At 32.5% G+C, this 27,359-nt stretch overlaps 1 protein-coding gene across 1 annotated transcript in view; it reads right to left on the bottom strand.

Moving 5' to 3' along the window:
- Nucleotides 1-3,428: 3,428 nt before the first annotated feature.
- LOC140440503 (uncharacterized) overlaps nucleotides 3,429-27,359 on the bottom strand; it is a 112,055-nt gene continuing 88,124 nt past the window's right edge. Inside the window, exons 8-11 of the mRNA XM_072530917.1 lie at nucleotides 13,444-13,634; nucleotides 13,070-13,394; nucleotides 12,610-13,016; nucleotides 3,429-5,067 (exon numbers count right to left, since the gene is read on the bottom strand). Of these exons, the coding sequence (XP_072387018.1) occupies nucleotides 3,436-5,067; nucleotides 12,610-13,016; nucleotides 13,070-13,394; nucleotides 13,444-13,634 (2,555 nt within the window). The 3' untranslated portion in view covers nucleotides 3,429-3,435. The remainder of the gene's footprint in view (nucleotides 5,068-12,609; nucleotides 13,017-13,069; nucleotides 13,395-13,443; nucleotides 13,635-27,359) is intronic.

Raw genomic sequence — 27,359 nt, 5'->3', positions numbered from 1 at the left:
TTAAAAGAAATATTTATAACATACCACAGTGTTCTGCTAGGTTTTTACGAATTTATTACAACTTTAGTAATTTTTCACCCCTTACTACCCCTTTAACAAAAATTAAATAAATTCGGAAGAGATCTTTTTCTTATAATTTTAAGGTGCTTAATCTTCATCCATAATCGAATGGGACCGAATGTTATTCCTGAAGATCGGTTTTATAGAATAAGAACAGTTATAGACTTTTTAATAATAAAATGACTGCTCTGCGTTATCCAGTAAAAGAATTATTGCTAGATGAATCGATGGACCGTGGAAAGTTAGACTTAGTTTTAAACAATATACTAAACAAGACATAAAAGAAGATATCAAGGTTAGAATTAATTCGTAAATTAATTTATAAAAAAGCAAAGAAAATTTTTACCTATATTCAACTGACAATGAATGAAAAATCGACAAAGAATTAAAATACAAATATCTTTAAATTTTTAAAATGCTGCTAATATAAATTTATTTTACTACGCAAATAATCTATATCAGCTGTTCTGACCAACCGGTAATTTCGGTTTCATTTGAATATACCTACTTAAAATATTTATATCCTAAAATGTTTTCCAATATAAATTCTTTATGTTATACACCTAATCTTAAAATTATGTTTTGACCAATCGTTAATACTCTTCTTATTTAAATAATATTAAAATATTAAATACTTAAATTATTTTTCAAATTTTCATCTACCTAATGAATACAAATCTTTTAACAATAGGTGCGCACGGTCCCGACGACCCTCCTTTACAATCATATAAATGATGTAATAGACGTAATAAAATTATTTCAATTTGAATATTTCTTACCTGGTAATTTATTTTGTGAAATATAAAAATTCCATTGTATTTACTAAAACTCAACTTGATTTCAGTTATTTTATATTCATAAAAGGGACTAACGATTCGATTTCGCTTAGCCATGTAATACGACTCGAACCAGAGTCAATTTTTTAAAACAGGTAAAATTTATAGTTTTTGGGATAAAGTGTTTTCATATTTTTAATATTTAAACATTGAAAAAATAAATATTAGTTAATATAGAATAACATTTGAAAATGTTTTTCAATTAGGGAAGTTGAGAAAACCACGACTAGGCTGGTAAAAATATAGTAAAATTCTAGCAGAGCACTCTTGTGTTTTCAAAAAGATTTTTTATTCACCTAGCGTCAATGTGTATCTTGTTGAATGTTTCCCATTAACTGAGGCAAGAAATATATATTTTCAGTTACAAGTAGAATACAGTAAAATTATAAAAATAGATTTTTTATCACCTTAAATTTTAACGTAGTAGAATTATTGACTCCTCATAGAGGGTAGTTGAAGGGTGAAAAATTACTAGGATGGTAATGTATTAGTACAAATCTAGCATAATACTGTAGTATCTCATATTTCCGAAAAGATTTGCTTTGCATTCAACCAGCGTAAATGTGTAGATGGTGGAATCGGTGAAGTTGGTTAACATTTAGTAAAAACTAACCAGAGAGTTTCTTATTTTATTTATAAATAGTATTTAGTAAAATTATAAAACAAAACTTTTTCACCTTTAATTTAAACGTAGCAGAACTATTGACTTCCACTAAGGGTTAGTAAAGTAATAAAAAATTACTAAGTTGGTAATAAATTCGTAAAAACTTAGCAAAACACTGTGGTATATCATAAATATTTTTTTAATTGCGCTGGCTCGAATATTAAGCTAGCAGGAACGTTTCCAAATAAGATTGGTTTAGAGATTGAAACTTATCAGGGTAAAAATACTTTTTTATGTCTACTTAAGTAGAGGATAGTGAAATTGTAAAAAAAGATTTTTTCACGTTAAATTTTAACCTAACAGAATTATTGACTTATTATAAGGGATAGTTTAGGTGTGAAAAATTACTAGGGTGGTAATAAATTAGTAAAAACTTGGCAGAATACTGAGGTATTTCAAAAATACGTTTTTTTCTTATTTTGCTGGTTCAAATATTCAGCTAGTAGGAAAGTTTTCGAATAGGTTTATGGGAGCAAAATTATCAGGATGGTCAAAGTTTAGTATAAACTTAACAAAACACTTTTTTATTTCAGTTATAAGTAGTGGACAGTAAATTCGAAAAAAAAAATTTCTCCTTAAATTTCAATCTAACACAATTATTGACTTTTCACAAGGGGTAGTTAAGGGGTGAAAAATTACTAGGATGGTAATAAATTCGTAAAAACCTAGCAAAACACTGTGGTATATTATAAATATGTTTTTTTAATTCTGCTAGCTTGAACCGCAAGCCAGCAGAATGGCTCCCGTTAAGGGTGGTTTAATGGTGAAACAATATTAGGGTGGTAATAAATTAGTGAAAAATGGGTGAAAAAATATGCCATCAACAAAAAGTTTTTTTTTTTGAATTCTGCAATTTTGAACTTTAAGCCAGAAGAACCGCTACCATTAAGGGTGGTTTGGAGGTGAAAAATTATTAGGGTGGTAATAAATTAGTGAAAAATTGGTGAAAAAATATGCCATCAACAAAAAGTTTTTTTTTGAATTCTGCTAGCTTGAACCTTAAGCCAGCAGAATCGCTCCCATTAAGGGTGGTTTGGTGGTGAAAAATTATTAGGGTGGTAATAAATTAGTGAAAAATGGGTGAAAAAATATGCCATCAACAAAAAGTTTCTTTTTTGAATTCTGCTAGCTTGAATCTTAAGCCAGCAGAATCGCTCCCCTTAAGGTTGGTTTGGTGGTGAAAAATTATTAGGGTGGTAATAAATTAGTGAAAAATTGGTGAAAAAATATTACGTAGGTTAAATTGGATTCCGCTCATATGTCCCTGCTAGCTTAAGGGTCCTCAACCGAACCACTCTCTCAAATTTCTTAGCCAGGATATTTTGCGTCGTCCTGGGTTTCTCTATTTTATAGGAGTGTTCCTTTATCTAAGATCTTTATTTAAGATCAAGCATTTTCTATAATCTGTAGTTATTCAATTTTGTTATTTATATTTTGTTCAGTCGCTAATAACCTTTTGCTGGATGCGACTTTTTCCTCAATAAAAAAAAATAATCAGGGTATTTGGCCACTTACATACAAAGGTAATATCCTTTGCATTTGATTTTCCAATAACAAAAGAAATTGATTCTAATTTTTTTTCAATAACAAAGAATTTGATTTTAATTTCAAGTATCCAGAGATTCGGATAATCATAATTTTAATAAAATAATGTTATATAGGATAACTTCAAATAGAGAACGATTTTTTGACTATTTTTTTTAATGTGCAGAAAATTTGAATATTATTAAATGAAAGGACGCCAAATTTTGTTTTGCCCGGTGGGGTCAAAACCCTAGAACAGGCCCTATATGGACCATTCTGTATTAAAGGTATATATTTGCGGTATAAATATTAACGTTTTGATAAAGAATAAAGTAAATCAAATAATCATTTTTATTTAAATAAATCTGATTGTATCACAGTTTTAAGATCAGTCATGCTTAAGTAGTCCAATATTTTCCATCTTATTTCCGATGGCAACTTTGGTGCAATCTTTTTCATTATTAAGTCAGCATCTGTAAGTAATTCCATTTTTTGAAATCCTTTTTTAACATTAAGTTGAACCAACGGCATAATATTACCATATATCGAAAAGTGTTTAAGGTAATCTCCAATATTTTGTAACTCTTTTTTAATATTGTCGTTACATAGATATTGAACAAACGAGTTACCTTTATTGAAGTTACAAATTATCTGATATAATGAAATAGTACTATTCTTTATTATGACACTTCTCATACTCGTTATTTCGTTTTGGCAGTCATTGTAGTATTGCGATAATTCTTTGTAGAAAGGATAATCATCTTGAATACATTTTTCACTGGGATTGTAAATTAACACGGTGTATTTGATTATTATTTTTGCAAGTACATTGCCATTGCACTCTGGATAATCATCTGACACATATTTTAAGGCAATCGATAGAGCAGATTTGCCGTTATATTCAACTTCTTTTAAATCAGCTCCATTTAGAATTAAGAACTCTGCAATATCTGGACACGTCCGGTTTATCGCACAATATAAAGGAGTAACTCCTTTGGATAAAGTTTTCTTGTTAACGTCTGCACCATTTTCAATCAAAAATTTAACTATTTTGATTTGATCGTGCATGCAATTACAAGCTGCATGCAGAAGAGTATACTCTTCATTTGTACCGAAATTCACGTCTACCCCTATGCTGATAAAATATTTTACAATTTTTAGATGTCCCATTTCAACAGCAAAATAGAGTGGAGAATAATTCCGTGATTTCCCCTGTAGGCTCGAGTACACTGCGCCGTGTTTTAAAAGTAACTGGACAATTTCTAAATGCCCGTGTCTACAAGCTAAATGTAAAGGAGTCCACTTGATGTCTCCAACATTTACATCAACTTCTTTTTCTATAAGGTCCTGAACAATTTTAAAATTCCCTTCATAAACAGCATAATGAATAGAACTCCGATTCTGACAATCTTTGAGATGCACGTTAGCGTTATTTTTTAGCAAATAGTCTACAATTTCGATGCAACCTGCAAGGGCAGCCATATGAAGAGGGGTCATTTTGGTGCTTTCATTTCTAATATCTACATCTATTCCATTTTCTAAAAAATATTTTACAATTTCTGCATATCCCACTTTGGCTGCAACATGAATTGGCATATCTCCACTAATATCTGAACACTGCATACTTGCTCCAGCTTCAATTAATAATCGAACGATTTCAAGATTATTATTGGCAGTAGCGAAATATAAAGGATTTCTTCCCTCATTTTCTATTGCGTTCACATCAGCCCCGTGTGCCAATAAATATTTGACTACTTCTATGTGTTCGAAATATGTAACTATGTGTAGTGCCGTAAAACCATCAGAATCAGCTTCATTAATTATTGCTCCTTCTTCAGTCAACCGTTGAACTTCATCTAGATTTCCTGTTTCTGTTGCTAAATGAAGTGGAATCTCATTCTGTGCCATCGTCTTACTGGGCCTTAAAAATACGTTTAACACTGCGTTGACTTTATTTATGACACAATTTTGTTTTTTAAATGTCTGAAACAGAAAATAAATATAAAGATTAGTATAATACTAATGGATAATATAAGTCAGTGTGGTCCAACCTCAGGCACGCGGGCCGCATGCGGCCCGAGGCTCGTTAAACTGTGGCCCCGCAAAAATATTTCAAAAATATTGCCATTGATAACTTTTACCTGTTCCAATCCTGTCTAACTTTCCATAATCTTAAGAAAGTAGTTAACCTTGAACACCAACTCCCGTTGAGCGGACAGTTAGCTTCAGTCAGCTGCACGTGTAGTGTTGAATTACCAGTGGCGAATAAATTGAATGTTAAATTCAGAATGAGTAATGCGATAAAACGTAAAATTTTCGAAGAGAATTGTACGTTCCAAGGAAAATGGGAAAACCAATATTTCTTCATCGAATTAAAAGGTAAACCTCAGTGCATTATTTGTTGTCAAGTACTCGCGGTATCAAAAGAATACAATATAAGTAGGCATTATGAAACCCAGCACAAAACAAAATAGGACAAATATCAAGGTGAAGCTCGCAATACTCTTGTAAAAGAACTTAAAGCTAAATTGAATAAACAAAAATCTCTATTTACAAAACCGACAGCTGTTCAATCATTAAGCTTAGCAGCATCATAGGAAGTATGTTTAGAGCTTGTCAAAAGTAAAAAAGCATTTAGAGATGGAGAAATGATCAAGCGGTGTGCCGTTAAAATGGCGCGATCCTTTGGAGATGAAAAGATGGCCAAAAATTTTGAATGTGTTTCAGTTTCCCATTAAACTGTATCTAGAAGAGTTGATGAGCCAAATACTCATGTATTTAAAAAATGGTCGACACAGTTCGTGACTGTTTGTACTACTCCTTAGCCTGGGACGAATCTGTTGATATTACTGACAAAAATCAGCTATTAATTTTTGTTAGATGCATCGGTGAAGATTTTTGTGTAACTGAGGAACTTCTAAAACTGCACCACAGGGAAGACAGGGTGAAAGGTATAAATATATTTGAAGCAGTTAGTGACGCTGTGAAAAATATGGGCGGTTTTCAAAAGTGCTCTTGCGTTTGCACCGACGGAGCAAAAGCAATGAAGGGACGCATAACGGGATTGGCTGCACTTTTGCGGGAAAAAGGCTCTCTGCGGAAAGATAATTAAAATCAACGATACTATGAAAACTGTAGTGCAGATAGTAAACAGCTTAAGAGGAGGAAACAGAGCTCAGCGACACCGAAAATTCATCTCTTTCTTGGAGGAATTAAATACTGAATATAAGGACGTCCTCCTACATTCAGAGATACGCTGGTTGAGTGCAGGTAAATGCCTTAGAAATTTTTTTTCTTTAAGAAAAGAGATCTTACTGTTTTTTGAAACGATAATTGTTATTAACACAGACGTATTTATAACAAAGCTTAAGAATAAAACATTTCTTCATGAACTGGCATTTCTAACAGACATTACCTCTCACTTGAACACATTAAATCTACAACTCCAGGAGAAAAAATAAGACAGTATCACAGTTGGTTTGTCAAATTGAGACATTTCGAAATCAACTTGATCTTTTCGAGAACTGCATGAAAATAAACAACCTCACACATTTTCCTACGTGTTTCGAAATAAATCAAGAAGAAACCATGGTCGATTTCTCAAGGTTTTCAAAAGTTCTTACAGAAATAAAAAGAGAATTCGATGAAAGGTTTTCGGAATTTGATGCATTAAAACCCGATCTTGAGCTTTTTAACAATCCAATGGGAGTCAACATCTAGAACCAATCAGCAGAATACCAATTAGAGCTGTGCGATCTACAGTCCAATTCGTTTTTTCAAGCAAAGAAAAATGAAGACATTAGCACCTTTTGGAAGTTAGTCTCCAAGGATCGTTTTCCTAAACTTCTTGCATTGAACCATATTCAATGTTTGGTAGTACATTATGTGAAAGTACATTTTCTGCTTTGAAGCATATTAAATCTAAAACACGTAATCGCATGGAAAACAATTCTCTGGAAGCGTGTATTAGACTCACTACGACTAGCATAGCTATATATGTGCAAATATTAGTAGAGGATAAACCCTTGCCTCAAATATCCCATTGATTTTTTATTTTATGTTAAATTTTAAACATAACAAGTAAGACGTATACGATAATAAAATACTTTTAAATAATATTTCGTTTATATATTATTTTTTAAAATAAACTTTTTTTGAACGAGTCCAGTTCTCTGGCCCTTCAAAATAATTTCAAATTTAATACGGCCCGCAACGTCTAAAAGGTTGGACCACACTGATATAAGTGATAAGAATATTTTGTTGCGAAAAAATTATATAAAACTGCTTAAAAATAGATCAAGGATCTACCTACAGATACAAAAGAGAGATATCAATTTCCTTTTCCTATAAAAAAAGTCCAAACCATGTTAAAATTCCGGTTTGTAACTACACAATGATCAGTGGGTTTCAAATAGTTGTTGTTTAAAATTTAATTCCACTTCACTTGGAAAATAAATTCTTTAATTTCCTATATTTTATGTTCACTACGAATGTTATGTGGATTTTGTTCTATTAAAATCAGATGAAATGAATATAACATTTATATATAATTTATTACATACAATAATAGTTATTTAAGTAACAAGTGTATTAATAAGGGCGATTAACAAGTGAGATATTTTAACGCGTGAGCAAAACGAGCGCGTTAATGTTCGAGATTGTTAATCACCATTTTAATTCACGAGTTCGTTACAAAACTTTTCCGTTGACCGTACTTTTCAGAAATAAAGATATCTTAGTTTAAATATTTATTTACTTAACGATAAACAACAATTTTTTCAGCTTTCATTGACTTTATTCAAAGTTTCCTTAGTGGTAGTTTTATTATAGTAAACATTAATATTCGAAATGGTGCAATTACTGAAATTAAAGGAAGATATTGATAAATGATTATCTGCTGTATAGCATTTTGACAAATTTATATTTAAGTCTTCTTGGACCTCTGTAAATTCTGTGATAGAAGAAGAAATTCTGGTAGAGTTAAATTAAACTCTTCGTCAATATCCATCCTTTGATTTTTCAAATACACAGAATTTTAAACAATAAAGTAAATAATGACATACAATGACACTAATGACAGATAGTACTAACAGCGGCTACTTCATTTTACATTAATTTTTTAGTGGGAATATAAATACGTATGTGTTTGGTTGCTTACACCACAGGTCACTGCCAATCACAGAGCGTTTAATTAATTTATGCAAGCAATGTACGAGTATGTTGTGTTGCCTATAATAAAATCGTTCATTAATAGAAAATCATTCATTAATAGGGGTCATTAATCAATGATTATGAGGGTGTTAAAATTGATCATAAATGGACGGTCGACGGAAAAATTTATTTTATTAATGACATTTTAAATATAGTAATCATTCAGTTTACTATACTATACTAATTACTAATTAAGGTTACTAAATAAATTAAAAATTAAATACTAAATGAATTTAATCAGTTTTATTTGAGGACCTTAGAAGTAGAGGGGTATAAGTGACATTTTTGTAAATATTGAGAAAACAGCATCGCTGGACTGAAATCGTTCCTTCTATTTGGAGGTAAACAGATCTAAGCGATAAGTCTAACAGGTGCTGCTTTCTACCGGTAAGTTACTTAGCCTCCAAGCCAACTATGAGTAGGGCTTGGAAGAGAAGAAATACTAGTGCACTTGTACCCCTGTTCACTGTTCTTTTTGGATGGGTATTGGTATAGCTAGAATCCAAAGTAAACTGCTGGGTTGTACGAGCCAGTGATAGATAATTTACCTGCTAGCGTTTCCACCGCCAAAGCAGACTGGCAAGAAAAGGATTCAGAGGCCAGATAAGTGGAAAAACAGGGCTAAAATTTCAAGAAATTCAGGTGAGCTTACATGGACAAAAAACACATGAAATGGAAAAATACACAAAAAATTATCATGAACCTCAAATGTTACGAGAACTTGAAAATCATCATTGTTGGAATAAATGTACCAATATTATTTCACAAGAACAAAGACTTTCAATTTGTAAAGAGTATTCACTGTTCGGCACTGGAATCTCCCAAACAGCTTTTCTAAATCGGTCCATATAGGCTAAGCCTATAAAAAGAAAAAAACTAAACGCAGTTAGCAACAAATAGGTGTCATGTCTTTATAATCTGGAAACTTTTAGAGTATGTAAACAGCTTGATGTCTAGAACAAACGTTTGCAAAAGCTGTAGTTGAAAACAAAAAAGTTTCCTCAGGCATGTTATGAATAGGCAAAAGAGAAAAGAAATCACCCCCGAACAAAATTTCTGTAAGAGTAATTGAAATCATAAAAGAGTTTCCTAGCTGTCGAAGCCACTAGACTAGAAGTAAGACTCCGAAAAGGAGGTATCTTCCTCAGGAGTGTAATTTGAAAATAATTTACAAACTTAATTGTGATTTCTGTAAGGAGGAAAAACAGGAAGAACAGGAATATTTTTAACACTCAGTTCAACCGTAGTTTCAAAAGGCCAAGTACAGACATCTGTGATAAATGTGAAACATTTTAGATAAAAATAAATTAGGCAACAGAAAAAATCTTTCACTTGAGTAGGGCGGAAGCCGTAAGAACAGCAAAAGATGAGGGTCATGACCTAAAGGATGCTAGCAAAGTTGCGATCATCTTAGACTTGTAAAAAAATATGCCGACTCCGAATGTGTCAACTTCTAAAGCAACTATGGACGTATAACTTAGGGGTCCATAACCTATAGATTGGAACGACGCATTTCTTTATGTGACACGAAGGCCAGGCGTCATGTGGATGTCAGAAAATATCATCTTGTCTCCTAAAATATATCAGAAGCCTTCCCCATCTGTGAAACACATAACTGCATTTAGCGACAACTGTGGAGGCCAAAATAAGAGTCATCTGACAGTCAAATTTGGGCTTTACATTGTCAGAAACACTAATATTCAAACAGTGGATCATCGCTTTTTTATAAGTGGCCATTGTTATAATGAGTGTGACGAAGACTGTGGTTTCAACAACGACACTGATGTCGATGAATCATAAGTTAATTATGTATTAGAGTTATGGTGAAAAATAAATTTGTACAAAAACTTTATGATCTTTTTATATTTTTTACCTTTATGTTGCATTTTTTAGAAGTAAAAGTGTACAAGTGCTACTTAGCTACATAAAAATAGCTCCAAAATTAGTAAAGTCAATAAAATTATGATTTTTTGTTACCAATAATAATAATAATGCCTACAGTTACTAAATTAAAGAAGAAAAACTAGGGTTAAAAAATCATGACAATTTCAGTGAAGGCTCAACTTTGAACGGCGTTTACTCAAAATTTACTTTTTGTCACTTATATCCCTTTACTTCTAGGGTCCTCATTTATTAATATTTCTGGTGATGTTTGCGTTTGCACATTGGTGTAAATTGAATAACAATACAGTATTGTGTGAATTAATGGAATCACTGTGACATTCTTGAATATTCATAGTTGGCAACACTGTCCACACATTTACAACTGACCAAGCATTGAAAACATAATCTTACTTTTCTCTGACTTTTATATGAGGGTGTTTTAGGACATTTCCCACTAAGTTTGTGTTGTGTTATCACGTAAACTGAACACACTTCTATGTCACAAACAGAAATCGCAAGAACGTGCGGACTGAGTCAGGGGGTAGTAAGTAAGATTTGGAAGCGTAAACGAGGAACAGGAAAGAAAAAAACAACACCAGCAGATAAAAGATTTTTACTTCGAAAGAGCAAAATAGACCCAAGAAAAACAAGCCAAGAGCTCCAACAAGATCTAGCAGCATCAGGTGTAGTGATTTATGACTAAACTGCCGGAAAAGACTTGAATAATGGTAGAAGGGCAATGCGTCCACAGAAAAAACAGCTTCTAACTAAACGAATGATGAAACAAAGGCTATCGTGGGCTAAAAAATACTCTAATTTTACTGTAGACGACTGGAGGAAAGTCCTATTTACAGATGAAACTGACTTTATAGTTCAGGGAAAGCGGTCGAAATTCGACAGGAAGTCTGACAATGGAAGGTGAAAACATTACACCATCTCATATTGATCAAACCGTAAAACATCCAGTCAAACAATGTTTTGGGGCTGTTTTTTATACATTTGGGTTCGATCTTTGGTATCAATCAAAGGCATGATGACCAGCCAAAAATACAAATCCATGTTGGAGCAGCGTTTGGACACAGAACTCCAAAAGTGTCAGCCCCAAGGAGGAGCGATTATTCAACAGGACTCTGCTCCCTGTCACAAGTCAAAGCAAATGATGAAATTTTTCAAAAATAAGAAAATTAACGTTTTAGATTGGCCCGGTAATTCGTCAGATCTCAACCCCATTGAAAATAATATAAATTTATAAAGCTAGACTACGCAAAATCGATTATACTACAAAAATAAAAATTATAGAAGCGGTCATTCAGGTTTGGTTTCGAGATAAAACGATATCTGGGAACTGTCAGAATCTCATAGAATCTATGCCAAAACGGGTAAAAGCAGTAATTGCAGCCAAAGGGGAACATATTTTTTACTAAACGATGTAAGTTTACCTTTATAGTTTTGTCAAAATATAATTTTTTCTAATTTATATGATTTTGAATGTACAATTTTAAAGATCCGCCGAGCTAAATTAAAATTTTTGTTATTATTTATTAAAGACTATGAATCCTAAATTCGAGGACAAAATAACATAAATACGGATATAAAAAATTAAGAGATCCTTAAATAAATATATGAGGAACGATACTGATTTTTTCAACAAGAATAATAATTCTAACATCTAAATCGTTGATTGTTGTCCAGCTAGTTTTAACAGGTAACTATCTTGCTATATTTTCTCATAACATTTATTTAACACCAACTAATTATTACAATTATTACAGTTTGATAAAAATTGCATGCTTACCTCTTCGTATTCACATTTTTATACAGTTTATATACTGCACTATAATATATTTTACCTACACTTTCCTTTCTTCTCGGTTCGCTGTAGCGGTGGAGTGGCGGTGTGGTGGACACTGATTTCCGATTCCGAATAGCATAAAAAATAATGACGACTGCGTAAAATCCTACTATTATACCAAAGATTTCAAGAAGTTGCGTAATATATCCAATGATTACAGAACATTGTTTCAAATTTTGATATACATACACAGATATAATAAAAAATAATTTTGATTTTTAACAAAAAATGATTTTAATAGGGGAGAGTGTTGTACCTTTGGGCAAATTTCATGTCGTTTGGCTCAAAATGTTTAAAAATTCCTTTATAGCGACCATTGAAGCATAGAGAAGTAGATACAACCTTTATCTATAAATGACAAAGTATAGGTCTATGGATTCGTTTCAGTTACCTTTTAAAAAGTTTTGAAATTTTTTTGACAGGTCGCCCAAAGGTACGACACTGTGTTGTACCTTTGTTCACATTATGTTGTACCTGTGGTCAGAGAACAAATTACCTTCGATTAAGAAGAAACAACACAAACGAACGAAATCTTATTTATTACATGAATTATAAGATGACAAACATGATTACTTTACATTGTATGTATCAAATTTAACATTAAAGGACATCATATTTTGTTGGCGTTGTGATGTTTCAACCAAATCTGGTGAAGGCAGTTTTTTTATTATGCCGCCTTCGGAGACACAAGAGACTTCCTCAGCTGAATAGACAAATTTATTGTTTCCAATAACTGTTTTTAAATATTTGACCATGTATTCGTCATCTAAAACGTCAACTATTTTGGCAACATAGTGTGCAATATTCTTTTTACTGGCCAATTTTACGAGAACAAAATCACCTTCTCTTAACTTAGAAGAGCTCAGTATTTCTTCATTTTCCTGTTGTTCTAATGAATAATGTTCATTTTCGTTTGCCAGAATAGTTTCTAAATCCTCGTCACTTGAATCCTTTGTTATATTTTTCTTCTCTTCATGAGATTCATCTGAACTATCGTAGAGAACCTTCCTTTTGACTGACTTTGGTTTTTCACCTTACTTTGCAATAGTTCCTCTTTCTCCGGGGTGTCTGTCAAAATTCTTGTTTTACCACGCTTTCGTCCCTTTTGAAAAGTCTTTCGAGCCACGGCTTTGGGGAATGGGCGCACTACAAATGGGCATTTGAAGTCAGCGTTATTTGCCTTGTTGTCATTAGACTGCAGAGGAAGTGTCGGTGTCAAGTTTGATGTTGATGGATTTGCGGATAGTTGAAGGCTTGATGAGCAAGATGCTATATTAGGATTCTCTTCTGATTCTGGATTTGGGCGATCTGTTACATAGGACGACAGATATTCCATAGGGGCCATATCCCTGTTTTTCAAATCCTTTGACAATGTTTGCAGTGGTAAATGCTTTTGCAAATGCCTTGCCTACGAGTTCAGCTACGTCATACAAGCTTATAGGACGTCCAGGATGGGTCATCATCCACTCATTAGCTATGGTGTTGTAGTAGGTTTTGAATGGTCCAAAAACAGTCCTGTCAAGAGGTTGAGTTCTGTGCGAGGTGTGTGGCGGCAACGTTAATAGCACAATATTATTTTCCTTCGCCAAATCAATCACGGAAACTGCAATATGGGACTCGTTATTATCGAGTATTAACACCACTTTTCTTGCTCTCTCGGCTTAACTTGGGCTATATAATGCTGCAAGTAGTGTAAAAAAAGCTTCTCGTTTGACCATCCTGATGGATTTGCGCCTCCAATTGAACCCGGTGATGCACCATGTAACATGTGGTCCTTGAACAACACGCGAGGGAATATCGACATGGGCGGCACATGGTTACCGATGGCATTAACCGCAGCAATCAGAGTTACATTGACCACTCTTTCTCCAGATGTCATACTATCCAGTTGCTTTACACCTTTTAAGGCTATTATTTATTTAAGTACAAAGAGAAAAACAGAGAACTAAAACGGAGAAGGGCAAAAGAAAAGAATGAAGAATGGGAAGAAACATGTGCACAAATTGAACAATACATAGGAGGAACAAGGAATTCGGAATCCTGGAAAATACTGAAATCTTTAAGGAAGAATAACAACGAAAAGGTCCAAATACAATACATATCAGAAAAAGAGTGGGAAGACTACTATAAAGAACTACTCACAGAAAACCGCCCAGATTTCATGGAGACCGACACAGAACAGGAACAACAACAAAATCAGAATGAAGAACAGATTGAGATAACATTAATCGAAGTAAAGAATGCCATAAAGACTTTAAAGAACAAAAAATCAGGGGGACCGGGAGAAATCGTTAATGAACTAATTAATTACGGAACGAACAAACTACACAGAATTATACACGAAATGTTCAGTAACGCTATAAACCTGAACGAAATACCAGAAGAATGGTCCGATGCATATATAACCTCGATACATAAAAAGGGAGATAAAAAGAAATGCGGGAACTACAGAGGTATCAGTGTGATAGCATGTATGGGCAGGTTATATGGAAAAATACTGAAAGAAAAACTGGAAAAATCAATCTCAAATAAAATCGGAGAAGATCAGGCGGGGTTCACGGCAGGAAGATCTTGCATAGATCACATTTATACACTCCAACAATTAATTGAAAAAAAAAATGGCAAAAAATAGACCAGTACACATGGCATTCATAGATTTAAAAAAGGCATATGAAATGGTCCCCAGAAAACAACTATGGAACACGATGAAGGAAATCGGAATAACTCAGAGATTAATAGAAGCCCTAAAAAACCTTTACAACAACAACAAGGTAAGAGTTAAAACCGGCAATAAATACTCCAACGAATTTAAGACCACAAAAGGCTTATTGCAGGGATGCTCTACATCTCCGACACTGTTCAAGATATTCCTCGAACAAATATTAAAACCATGGAAAAGGAAATGTGAAGGGATGGGAATACCAATCCGGGACAACTTCTTGTACACATTAAGCTTTGCAGATAGAAGTGGTAACGGCTCAAGATGAAGAAGATCTGTGCTATATGCTCCGAAAATTAGAAAAGGAATACACAAAAAATGGACTGGAAATAAATCTAGAAAAGACCGAATATTTAACATCAGAGCAAGAACCAGTGAGAAACTTGGAAATGGACGATAATAGGGAAATTAACGGCACTGACAAATTCAAATATTTAGGATTCATACTCTCAAAAAATGGAACCACCGAGCAAGAGATAACCAGCAGATTAGTACAGACAAGAACATGTATTAAACAAATGAACGGGGTACTGTGTGATAAACAGATTACCAGAAATACAAAAAAGAGAATTTATAACACCTTGGTACGCAGTATAATGACCTATGGAGCAGAGAATTGGGTAATAAATAAACGAAACAGTTCCAAAATCACGGCAACTGAAATGGAGTTTATGAGAAGAAGCTGCAGAGTGACAAAAATGGATCACATCAGAAATGAGGAGATAAAACGAAGAATGGTAGTAGAACAAGACATACTCAGCTACATCGAAGAAAAACGTTTAATTTGGTATGGACATGTGAGAGGAACAGATCATACAAGGTGGATAGCAAAGATTTCGGATTGGAGCCCAATAGGAAGGAGGAAAAGAGGTAGACCCCGAAGATCATGGAGGGATGAAGTGGACGAGGCCATGGAAAGACGAGACCTTAGAGATGGAGAATGGCAGAACAGAAAGGATTGGAGACGTTGGCTGAAAGAAGGAAGGCGGCGACAGATGTAAAAATCCTTATATAGATAGATAGAAGGCTATTATCTTAGGTGGGGCATTTACTGAAGAATTCCCGGTTTCATCTAAATTATAGATATTGGCAGGGGAAAACTTATAGCGTGACATTACTGTTTTAAGATTGTTGAAAAAAGCTTGGATATTTTCTTTGTTAAAACTAGTTGACCTTGCCAGGCTTGTAGCCTCGGGTTTCCTTAACGACAATAATGGATGCCGATTCAGTGTGTTAAGTGTCTTAGCCATTCTTTGCCTGCAGTTGCATTTGAAGTCCAATTGTCTGATGTTTTTATCTTGTTTTCACGTGCGTATTGAAATGCTAAGATTCTTGCAACTTTTTTCGTAAGTCCATTATGAAGCGGCGCTGCCTGTGTCAAGTACTGCTCCAACTGTGACTCTTGTTCAAGTAAAAACACTTTTTTAACATCTTTGTTCGCGTTGTATTCGAATGTAGGACGTTCGGAGTTTACATGAATTCGAATATGATTAGATAAGGTTGATCGACAAATATCATATTTTTTGGCAGCTTGTCGAACCGGAACCTTATTTTCAAGGACGTCTTCGACAGCTTTATGCAAAGCACCTACATCCACTTTGTCTCCTTTTATTCCACTTTTGCTTTGTGGCATTTATTCTGTAAAGAAGTTTGGTGTCAGCTTACTTGTTATTTAAATAAAAAAGTATTAAAGTTCAATTTTGTAGAGTTTATTAGCCGAGTACAGTGAGGTTAATAAATCACATGAGCGATAAAAATTGCCTTAATGCCGCGGTGCATATTAAAGCAAAGAGACCACTCAGCTTCCTCTGATTTGAAAATTATTTATTGCCTATGCATTAAAAACACACGTCAGTGCCGATTTCGCCTCACTTTAGTGTCTACTTCCAGTGAAATTACATATAAATTAGAAAAAGTTAAATGTTTTGTCTTTAAATTACAGAAACCAACATTTTTGGCAATTTTGCAAAAAAAAGTAATTGTATTATTAATTATATATGTAATTATTATCTATAATATGTAATTAATATTATTGGTATAGTAATAATAAGTAAACGTATCGTTTCAAGAAAAAAAACATGATTGACTCAATAGGTTGAAATGTCAGTTGGTAGTTTACATTTCTTTCCTAGGTGGCGCTAGGAATTTAAATCTAAACTAACCTAAAGCTTTATATTATTTTGATTCTTACTTTAAAATTATAGTAACTAATAATTATATTAATATGCAATTAATATTATTAGTAGTATTAATTAAACGTATCCTTTCAAGAACAAAATATGATTGAAGTGTCAGATGTTAGTAGTTCAAATTTCTTTCCTAGGTGATATTTACCTAGATATAGTTACCCTACAGGACATGCAGTGTAACTTGTCGTCCTAGCCTTTTATATAGATAGATCCCAAGTATGACACTTGTCAGTTGTTATTTTTTGAAAAAGCATTATTAGCCAGCATAGGATTCTGGTCAGTCTGCCTCGTATCGCCTATGCTCCAGATGGATCGGTGCTTACACCAGTATGATAACCAAACTTTTAATGTGTTTTTAGTGTTACTTTTTTGATGACTTTTTTCAAAAATTTTAAATTTTGATGAAAAAGTTTGTTTCTCTCTTTTAACAATGGAATCCCTTTTTTGCAGTCGTATTTTTTAAAATTAAAACAAATTAAGTTAAACATTGTTACATAAGGTTATTATATTGTAGAATAGCTTTGAAGATGGCTTTGTAAGCCGAACTCAGCTAGGAAATAAATGGTTTACACGCTTTTTTCTTTTCAATTTATTTATTTGTCATAAGAATGTACAAAACAAATCAGTCTTTTGCAACTATTAAGATATTAAGATATTACAACTATTTTATACATATTAAGATTAAGAACCAGTGAGATGAAAAATGTACTTATATTTAAACTTTGAAAGGTATATTTATTTTTATATAAAAAATAGTGGACCTACTATATTTTACGTTTATATGATATATATATATATATATGTGGCTAAACACCCCTTTAGGGGTTACGCCGCTTACGCTCTCTAGATCTATGTTTTGAGGTAGATCAGTCCTCATGTTCCTTATTTAATTTTCTCAGTTATTTTTCTCCATTGTGTCCTATCTCTGGTTTTTCCTTTCCACTGTCGTATGCCCGCCTTGTTGAGATCATTTACAACTTCTTGTAACCATGTAGATCTTGGTCTTCCACGTCTTCTTTTGCCAGCTGGTGTCCATTCCAATATTGAGAATATCGTCGTAGTTGATCCTGATCTCCATACGTGTCCTAGCCATTTTGCTCTTTGTTGTTTTATTTTACACACTATATCTTCCTTAATTTCTTCCAGTAGCTCAAGGTTCGTTCTTTGTCTAAATTCATTTTCATTTATTTTTATTGGTCCCAGTATTGCTCTTAGTATTTTTCTTTCTTGTATTCTAAGGTTTTCCTCTTGTTTTTTTGTCATGCTGAGGGTTTCGGCTGCATACATCATCGTCGGTCGAATTATTGTTTTGTATACCTTCATTTTCGATTTCTTACTCAATAGTTTATTTTTTAGTAATTTCTTATTTGCATGGAAGGTCTTATTTGCTGTAATAATCCTTTCTTTGATTTCTGTTTCTCTTTCTCCATTGTTTGTTATTAATATTCCCAAGTACTTAAATTTTTCGACTTCTTCAAAAATGTATTCGCCTAGTCTAACCTTTTTGTTTTCGAAGTTTTTATCAAATCTCATTATTTTTGTTTTTTCTTGGTTTATTTTTAATCCCATTACTTTTCCTTCTGTTACCATTTCATTTAACATTTTTTCCATTGTTTTTCTATTTTTTGTTATTAGCACAATATCGTCAGCGTATGCTATTATTTGTCCTTCTCTAGTTCTAAGGGTACCTTTGTTTATTTTCCTGACGATGTATTCCAGGGCAAGATTAAACAGGGTTGCTGATAACGAATCTCCTTGTCTAACCCCTTTATTTATGACAAATTCTTCTGTGTCTCCTACTTGAGTTTTTATACTCACTACAGTTCTACTCATTGTCATTTTTATTAATCGTCTTAATTTGTTTTGTATTCCCATTTCTTTCAGAGCTACCATTAATTTTGATCTTTTTATTGTATCAAATGCTTGCTGAAAATCTATAAAAAGCAGTTCAATTTCTATTTTATATCCATGAGCTTTTTCCATAATTTGTTTAACTGTATGTATGGCATCTGTTGTAGACTTTCCCTTAATAAATCCGCATTGATAGTGTCCTATGATATTCGTCATAGCGTTGGTCAGTCTTCGATGTATTAAGGTCGACATAATTTTATATGCTGTGTTTAATAGCGTCAGTCCTCTGTAGTTATTACACATTTGTTGGTCTCCTTTTTTATGAATCGTGATAATTTGTCCTTTGTTCCATTCTTCCGGCATTTTTTCTTCGTCCCATATGTCTTTTATTAAATTGTTCAGTTTTTCTTTTAATTCTTCACCACCATATTTTATAAGTTCCATATTGATCCCGTCTGATCCTGAAGATTTACCATTACGGCTGCTATTTATAATTTCCTCAACTTCCTCTTTTGTTGGTCTTTCTAGCTGGTTTCCTAACATCATTGTCTCTTCTTCTACGTTTTCATTTAGGTCTTGATCTTCTTGCTCTGTTAATAATTCTTTAAAATAGTGAGTCCAAATTTCTTTATACTCTTCATCATTTTCTGATACTTTTCCATTTTTATCTTTTATGCCTTTTATCTTTCCTTTAAAAGTTTTGTTTTGCTCGCTAATTTTCTTATAAAATGCTTTTGTGTTTCTGTTCTTACTTTCTTTTTCTATTTCTTTTATCTTATCATCTAACCAGGCACGTTTAATTTTCCTTATTTTTTTCTTACATTCATTCCTTATTCTATTGTATTCTTCCCTATAATCCTGTCTATTTGTTCTTATCCACATTTGTCTAATTTCTATCTTCTTTTTTAGCATGTTATGGCATTCTTCATTATACCATTCTTGTTTTTTTTTGTTTCTTTTTATTCCTATGTGTACATCCGCTGTTTCATTTATACATTTTTTTAAATTTCTCCATTCTGTTTCTATATCCTTTGTATATTTACACTGTTCCTTTAGTTTTTTGTTCATGTCATCAGCATACTTAATCCTTATGTCTGGAGCATTCAGTTTTTCTACGTACCATTTGTCTTTCATTGTCGTGTTTTTTAGAGTTCTTTTGACTTTTTGTTTTACCTTTGCAGTCACCATAAAATGATCTGTGTCTGCATGCGCACCTCTGTAAGTTCTCACGTCCGTAACCGATGTTTGTTTCCTTCTTGTAATCAGAATATGGTCTATTTGGGACCATGTTTTTTGGTCTGGGGAAATCCATGTTACTTTATGGTATTTAGGATGTTCGAAATTTGTACTAATGATAATCATATTGGTACTAGCTGCTAGGTTACATAATCTTTGACCATTGTCATTTGTTTTTTCGTGTAATGTGTGTTTACCTGCTACTTGGTTAATGTAGTCTTCCTTACCTACTTGGGCGTTAAAATCTCCCATTACCAGTATTGTGTCTTCTCTAGGTAAATTCTCCATTTCTCGTTCAAGTTCCTCATACATTTTGTCTTTTTCCTCCGCAGCAGCACTTTCAGTTGGAGCATATACGTTTATGATTGATATATTAAATGGTTTGGCGTTAATTCTCAGGTAAGCCATACGTTCATTTATTGGTTTAAATTGCATAATGTTATTTTTTATTTTTCCCATAATTATGAAAGCAACTCCATATTGACCTTGTTTTCCATGTCCCGAATACTGTAGTGTGTAGTTTTTTTTATTTATTTCTCCTTGACCTGCCCATCTAATTTCTTGAATCACTGCAATATCAATTTGGTATCTTTCTAGTTCTGAGACAATCTCCTGCATTTTTCCTGGTTCAAGCATTGTTCTGATGTTCCACGTACTTATTTTTAGTTCATCGCGTTTTTTCATTTTTCTATTATATTTTTTCCTGCTCGTCTGTTTTATCTTATCTAATCTATTCATGTCCTTTTCCTTTGTCATTTTCGTTTCCGTTTTTTGTTGTGTGTACGATATTTGTTGTTTTATCGGTTTTTTGGCGTGTCTTGGTTTGCCTTTTCCAGTTCATTCTTCTCTTTGTTCCATTTCCATATAGCCCCGTCAATATTTAATTTTTGATAACCTACTCTGGTGTTCATACCTTTTTCTTGTTGAAATTTTGCAATTTTCCGTATTTCTTGTTGGATCTTCATCTCTTCTTGCGTTAGATCGTTATTGATGTATATTTCTGGCTTTGATGCCCTTAGTTTGTTTTTGTTCTTCATGATTTTAATTTTTTCATTTCTGTTTTTTAGTTTTACAAGACATGTTTTGTCGCCTATTTTATAAGCATCTTCTATTTCTACTTTAATGCCTAATTCTTTTTCCACGAAATTTGCCATAATCTCGTTGACTACATTTGGGTTATTTGTATCCATCGGTAGACCCTGGACAATAACATTGTTAGCCTTTCTCTCTTTCTCGAGCTGTTCTACCTTCATTTTCACTATCTTTAGTTCCTGCTTTATTTCATCATTTTCCTTTTTTAGTTGTTGGTTACTTTGTTTGAATTCATTTATTTCTTTTTTTAATTCTCTGAGGTCATTTCTATATTCTCGTTGTTCTTCTTTTATTCCTTTTACCTCCGTTGTTAGATGTTTTGTTTGATCTGTTAAATTTTGCATCATTTTTAAAAGCTGATCTATTTTGTTTTCATCTTTCTGTTGTTTGGTTGGTGTTCTGGTAAGTTTCTTGCTCTTGTTGAAAATATCTTCATCATCTTCCTTTCGACTTCTTTTTTTATTGTCTTCTGAGGTGTAGTCATCATCGCTATCCATTTTTATTTCTTTTTTATGTATTTTTTACTCTATATTATAGCAAGCGGTAAGTTCTAGTTCTCCGGTCAACCCGTCAGAAGCTCTAGAACTTCTCAAGCAATAATTGAGTATGAAATTTAAATTTATTAAATATTTTATTTCTTCTAAATTTTGTTTATTTAGTTAATATTATTAATTAGCGGATTTCCTTTCTTGGATTTTTGAAACTTTTTGGATAACCGGCAACGTCGCATTCAATTTGATCAAGACTTGTCTTCTTATAGGTCACTTTTTGCCAATTTTCTTTGCACTGCAGAGAGTTTATGTCCTCATACAATTTTTCACGTATAGTTTGGATTTTATTTCTCACTATTACCTCAAAAATCGGAATATATGATATATATGATATATATATATATATATATATATATATATATATATATATATATATATATATATATATATATATATATATTAATCGTATATCAATCTTCTATAGATGGTTTTATTTAAAACAAAAAGATAATTTACATTTAAATTATTATTGATAATCATGGTTTTTTATAATAAAGAATCTGAAAGAAAAACTTGTCTTACCAACAGACGATTTTCCAAAACTTCAAAAAACCCTTTGATCCTACCAAAAACTGAAAGCAATAATTTTTTTATTTTTAAATATAATATTAATACGCATTATGAAACGTTAAACAATAACTGTGCCTCAGTTAGCTGTAATTTAATTAAATATAAGTCACCGGGTTTCTTGGAAAATAGGACAAAAATATAGATAAAGAAGTTCTGATTTAACTTTTTAGATTTACAAGCGATGGAGCAACAAAGTTAGTAACACTAGCTACACGCTATAAAAATTCTTAGTTTTAAAATATTATTGGACATAGTATAGTATATCTTTAGTTTATATATTTTCTAGCGGTTTTAAGTCACCACATAATATGTGAGTATCAAGGTTCTTTTTTAAATTTGACTTGATCTATTGGAAAATACAGTCAAACCTCATATAACGGACTACTTGGGGGAACGGGGTGTCCGTTAAAGCCGAAAGTCCGTTATATAAAAATATGTTTAAAATAAATCAAAACACTGTGTTTTAATATATATGTACACTGTATTCAGAATATAAAAAATACAAAATATAAACAAAATTCTATTTAATTGTCTTCGGACATTCGTCGTGAAGTGACGTTGCTGTTGATATTGACGCACTTGCTGTCGGTAATCATGTTTTGAAAAAGGAATAAAGTTTTGTTTGCAATTTCGATGTTTGCTGTTTTTTTATGATCAACTCTCTAAAATGACGAAAATGTGTAGAATACAGTTGAACTTCGTTATCTGATGAATATAATCAATAAATGTTATTAGAGCGTCGAGATGCGTTCTTACCTCGGCTAATTTTATTTTTGGCAGTGTTGTTTTGTCATCTTCTTCGCTAACTTTACTTCCATCCTCACTTTTTAGGTTCATAACTTCATCTGCTATTTCACTTTCAGTCATGCTGTTATATCCAGGGTCGCCTTCTCTGGCCCAGGGTCATCTTCTTTAGATCTACTTCTAGCCCTTGTAAAACATCTTCCTCAGCTACATGTTCTCCTGCAATATTATGTATTGTCCTACAGAAATCAGTAACTTCCAATCCTTCTAAATATATGCATCTTGGCCATCAAACAAATTCTTCCAACCATTTTTTAATGTTTGCTCTTTCACCTCCTCCCATTCTGCAGAAAAATTAAAAATTGTTGATTTTAAATTGTAAGACCTTAAGTTTTGCAAGCTACGCTGTCCTCTTGGATATTCGGCATTATCTTCATCGTGCAATACAACCATTACTTAGTCTAAAAACTTGCGATGCATGGGTTGAATAAGTGATGAAGCTAAAGTTGCCATCTTCTGAACGTAGAATATTTTCAGAGGGTTGAACAAGGTCGTTGTCTAAAAGCAATAAACACTTCACCTCTGCTCTCGGTATTCCCAATTTCTTCTCTTGAAATTTTCTCACTGAAGGTACAAATCCTTTGAAAAACCAATTTTTGAAAATATCTAGAAATGTGTCCTCTTATGCTAAATTTTATTGAAATTTTTTGTAAAATACAGTGGTATGGGACGATTTAAGCATGTATAATATTAACAGTACGTTTTTATTTTTTTTTTCTACATTTGACCGGATTTTTTGTCCGTTATATCCAAAGTCCGTTAAATAGAGGTTTTACTGTATTCTGTAATGTATTTTCTGTTTTAATTTAAATTTAAATTTATTTTGCTCTTATTTGAAAGTACAGCTATTTACTTAAGTCTTACTCATTATCATTGACAGAGATCGAAGTTGACATACTTGCCAAAGTATAAAAAAATCCTGAATCCATTTTAAATCAAATAGGTCACATAATTATTGTAAAAGTGGATTATATAACAAAACAAATTAATATTTAATGTAAACAAATATAAATAAAACAAGAGTTAAAAAATAATATTGTTAAAAACAATTTGAGCCGTTTTTATGCGTCGTATTAAAATGTAAAATAGAATACTTAAACAAAAACAACACTGTTTTCTTTACTTATTAACATTAGTCAACACCGCAACTGTCAAATAAGTGTTACCAAGTTATGCCAAAATATCACCTTCGTTCGAATACAGTTACAGTGTGTTCCGAATAAATGTTTTTCATAAAAACGCTTTATAATGCATTTATACAAATTAAATAAAACATATTATTGTGTATTTCTTTAAGTTAACATTAACAGAAGTCTTTAGATATTATTTCTATGCGTATATAATAAAATATATCTAGTGGCTGTAATGCTAGTGTACTCGGCAAAGTGATTCTAAAAAAGAACACACCTACCGCCTAAATATTTCGTGTTGGTATCATGTGACCTCATGGGCTAAGACGCGGATGACGTGCAACGGTAAGTAAATTAGATGAAGTATACTTGTTTAATAGACGCTTTCATAATTCAGCCGATTTTATACCCCGAAAAAAATTCCAAAAACTATAATATTTTGATGTTAGATTTAGGTTAATCTTCAATTTGCGACTACCCAAGAGTCCATGGGTTTTAGGCGGGAGGCTTTTCTAAGCTATGCTATTTAATACGGTATGTTAAAAAGTTTACCGAAAGTTATATTATAAATAATTTTGGGAAATTTTTAAAAAATTGCTTTTTTGGCTTCGAAACCACTTTTTGTCAATTTAGGTTACAAATATAAAAGTTACTTTTGTTATTTGTTTTATAAAATAATTACTTCAAGCCCAAAATGTAAATAAATATTTTAAAATGACAAAAATAAACCAATTTTAGCGTTATTTGACGCCATTTTTTAATAGGTTGTACATCGAACTTAAAAAAAAAACAGAACCACGAATGGAAATATGAGTCAAAAACTTGAATGGAAGCTTGAAAAATCCATTAACAAATTGATATACTGTTGCGTTTAGAAATATATCTATAGACTTGACGAACGTCTGAAATTTTAGTCCCCGGGAACCTGCTTATTTATAACAATTTTTACACACATACATTTTTTTTTTATTTTTAAACCAATTTATTCCTTTTATAACTACTGTTTTGTTATATTATTTATTTAAACTTAAAACCAAGTGTTTTGGTGGGACGTAAAAGTAAACTAATTACAACATTTTAAAAATATATTGTACATTATAAAACAACATTCAACATTTTTAGCTTTCAATCGTAAAAGAAATTCCATTAGAATAATTTTCTATAAGTTAAAAATAAGCAGATTCTCGTGGTAAACTTTGGGTAAACTTTTTACTGTATGTTGTAACAGCATCGTATTCTTACGATTAAAACAATATTCAGTTTGTGACGTTCAAAAATTGAACCTGAGAAAATTTGAGACGTTATATATTGTTATATGTTATAACATATATCTCGAAAAGCAACGGATATCAATTTGTGTATGGATTTTTTAACACTAGAAAGTCGGGCTTAGCATACCTACCTAGAAAGCCCGAAGGGATCATTTTGGCCCCAAGTTTCTAAATCAATAAAAACCAAGTTTAGAATTAACTATTTATTTGGGAATAAACAAAAAATAAAAATAAACAGTTTTAAGAAATTATATAAACTATTGACGATAGAATTTGATTTAATTTTTTAGTTTCATTTTAAACATTTGGAACACCATACAGTTTGCTGTTTTTGGTATTTGCCACACATTTCCTTGTTACAGCCGTGGCACTCATTGGAAATATGATTTCCTTTACAAAACATTTTTAACTGACATTTTTTTCTTTTTTGGCTAGTAACAGTGCTGGTGGTTGTTAAATCCGGTGGTGCTGGGTATAGTACCAGATTTCGGGAGGCAAGGTATGGAGCCCTTAATTCTTCACACAGCTAAAGAATAAACTTACGACGACTAATTTTACTTCCAGTAACTTCTTTATAAATAATCCATGCATTTATTGCTAATAAGTGTTAAGAATGTTATAAAACACGTGCATTAGCCATCGTCTTGAAGCAACTTTTGTAGTATTAAGACGCGCCATTTGGTCCACTACATCAACCCCGTATTTTGTTTTATTATAAAAACTTACTGTTTAAGGAAGTTTTTTTTCATCGACAGCAACATCCACTGATTGATGTAATGAGCTCAACAAAACCACATTTTTGTGACTCTTTTCTTGGTATGCAGTAAGTGTTATCTTTTCGTCGCTCTGGAATATATGGGTAACATATAATTCTCCATTTTTACTCGTTACGCTTAGAGGAACTTACTTTCTTTCTTGTGATTCAAAGTACCCACAAGACTTGTTGATTTTTTTTGCAATGCCTTGGCCAATTTTAACGATGTAAAGTAGTTATCTGTCGTAACACTTTTGCCCTTTCCCAGTTGATTTTCCATTAACCGCAAAACAACATGTTCACCAACACTTGTATCTTTTTTGCGTAGATGATCAGTGCTAGTATAAGGGTAACCATTTACAATATATTTTGATTCCACGCATGTCAAAAGCCAAAACTTTATGCCAAACTTATCCAGCTTATTTGATATGTACTGTGTGAATGGGCACCTGGCTTTAGAAGGCAGTAGTTGTTCGTCCACAGTAAGGTTTATTCCCGGTTTGTAACATGCACCACTATTTTCTATAAATCTATTCCAAACCGCAGAGGCTAGAGCAAATTTGTCGGTTTTCAATCGTTCAGATCTCGTTTGCTTTATGTCAAATCTGAGATATTTTATAATATCCTTGAATTTGTCTCGTGGCATAGTTTGACTAAAAATCTGAGGACCCCATACTGTTGACCACAAGCTGTTGTTTGGGTAATTTTTGGCGCCGTAGACTCCTCTTGCGTACATAATAGCAAGGGCAGCCTCCAGTTCTTCCAAAGTTATAGTCCATGTGTCATTTTTCAAACATCGATGTGCTTCTGCAATAGTGCATTCTTTTATATGACGTAACATGCTGTCGTTGATTATAAGATGCCAAGCACTTACCACACAATTGTTCCTCACGTTCCTTTTCGCATACGACGTAGGACCTGATTCCTCTCAATAAATGTTGTGCTGAGCGCGGCGTCCTGTAATGAGTAAACATTCAATGAATATGAAGATACTAAAAATCATAATCTTACCAGGTACTGATCCAGAATCAATAACTTTTCACGTTGTTCCGTCTTTCGATTATTCGGTGTCTCCGATTGAAATAGTTTTTCCCTGTTGACCTCTTTTTCTCTTGTGACTTGGCTTAGATGCACTTGGATTCACGATAAAATTAGCTGACT

The sequence above is a fragment of the Diabrotica undecimpunctata genome, chromosome 1 (genome assembly GCF_040954645.1).
Source record: "Diabrotica undecimpunctata isolate CICGRU chromosome 1, icDiaUnde3, whole genome shotgun sequence".
NCBI lineage: Eukaryota > Metazoa > Arthropoda > Insecta > Coleoptera > Chrysomelidae > Diabrotica > Diabrotica undecimpunctata.
The sequence above is the reverse complement of the archived record's forward strand: the minus strand, read 5'-3'. Positions and strand labels throughout refer to the sequence as shown.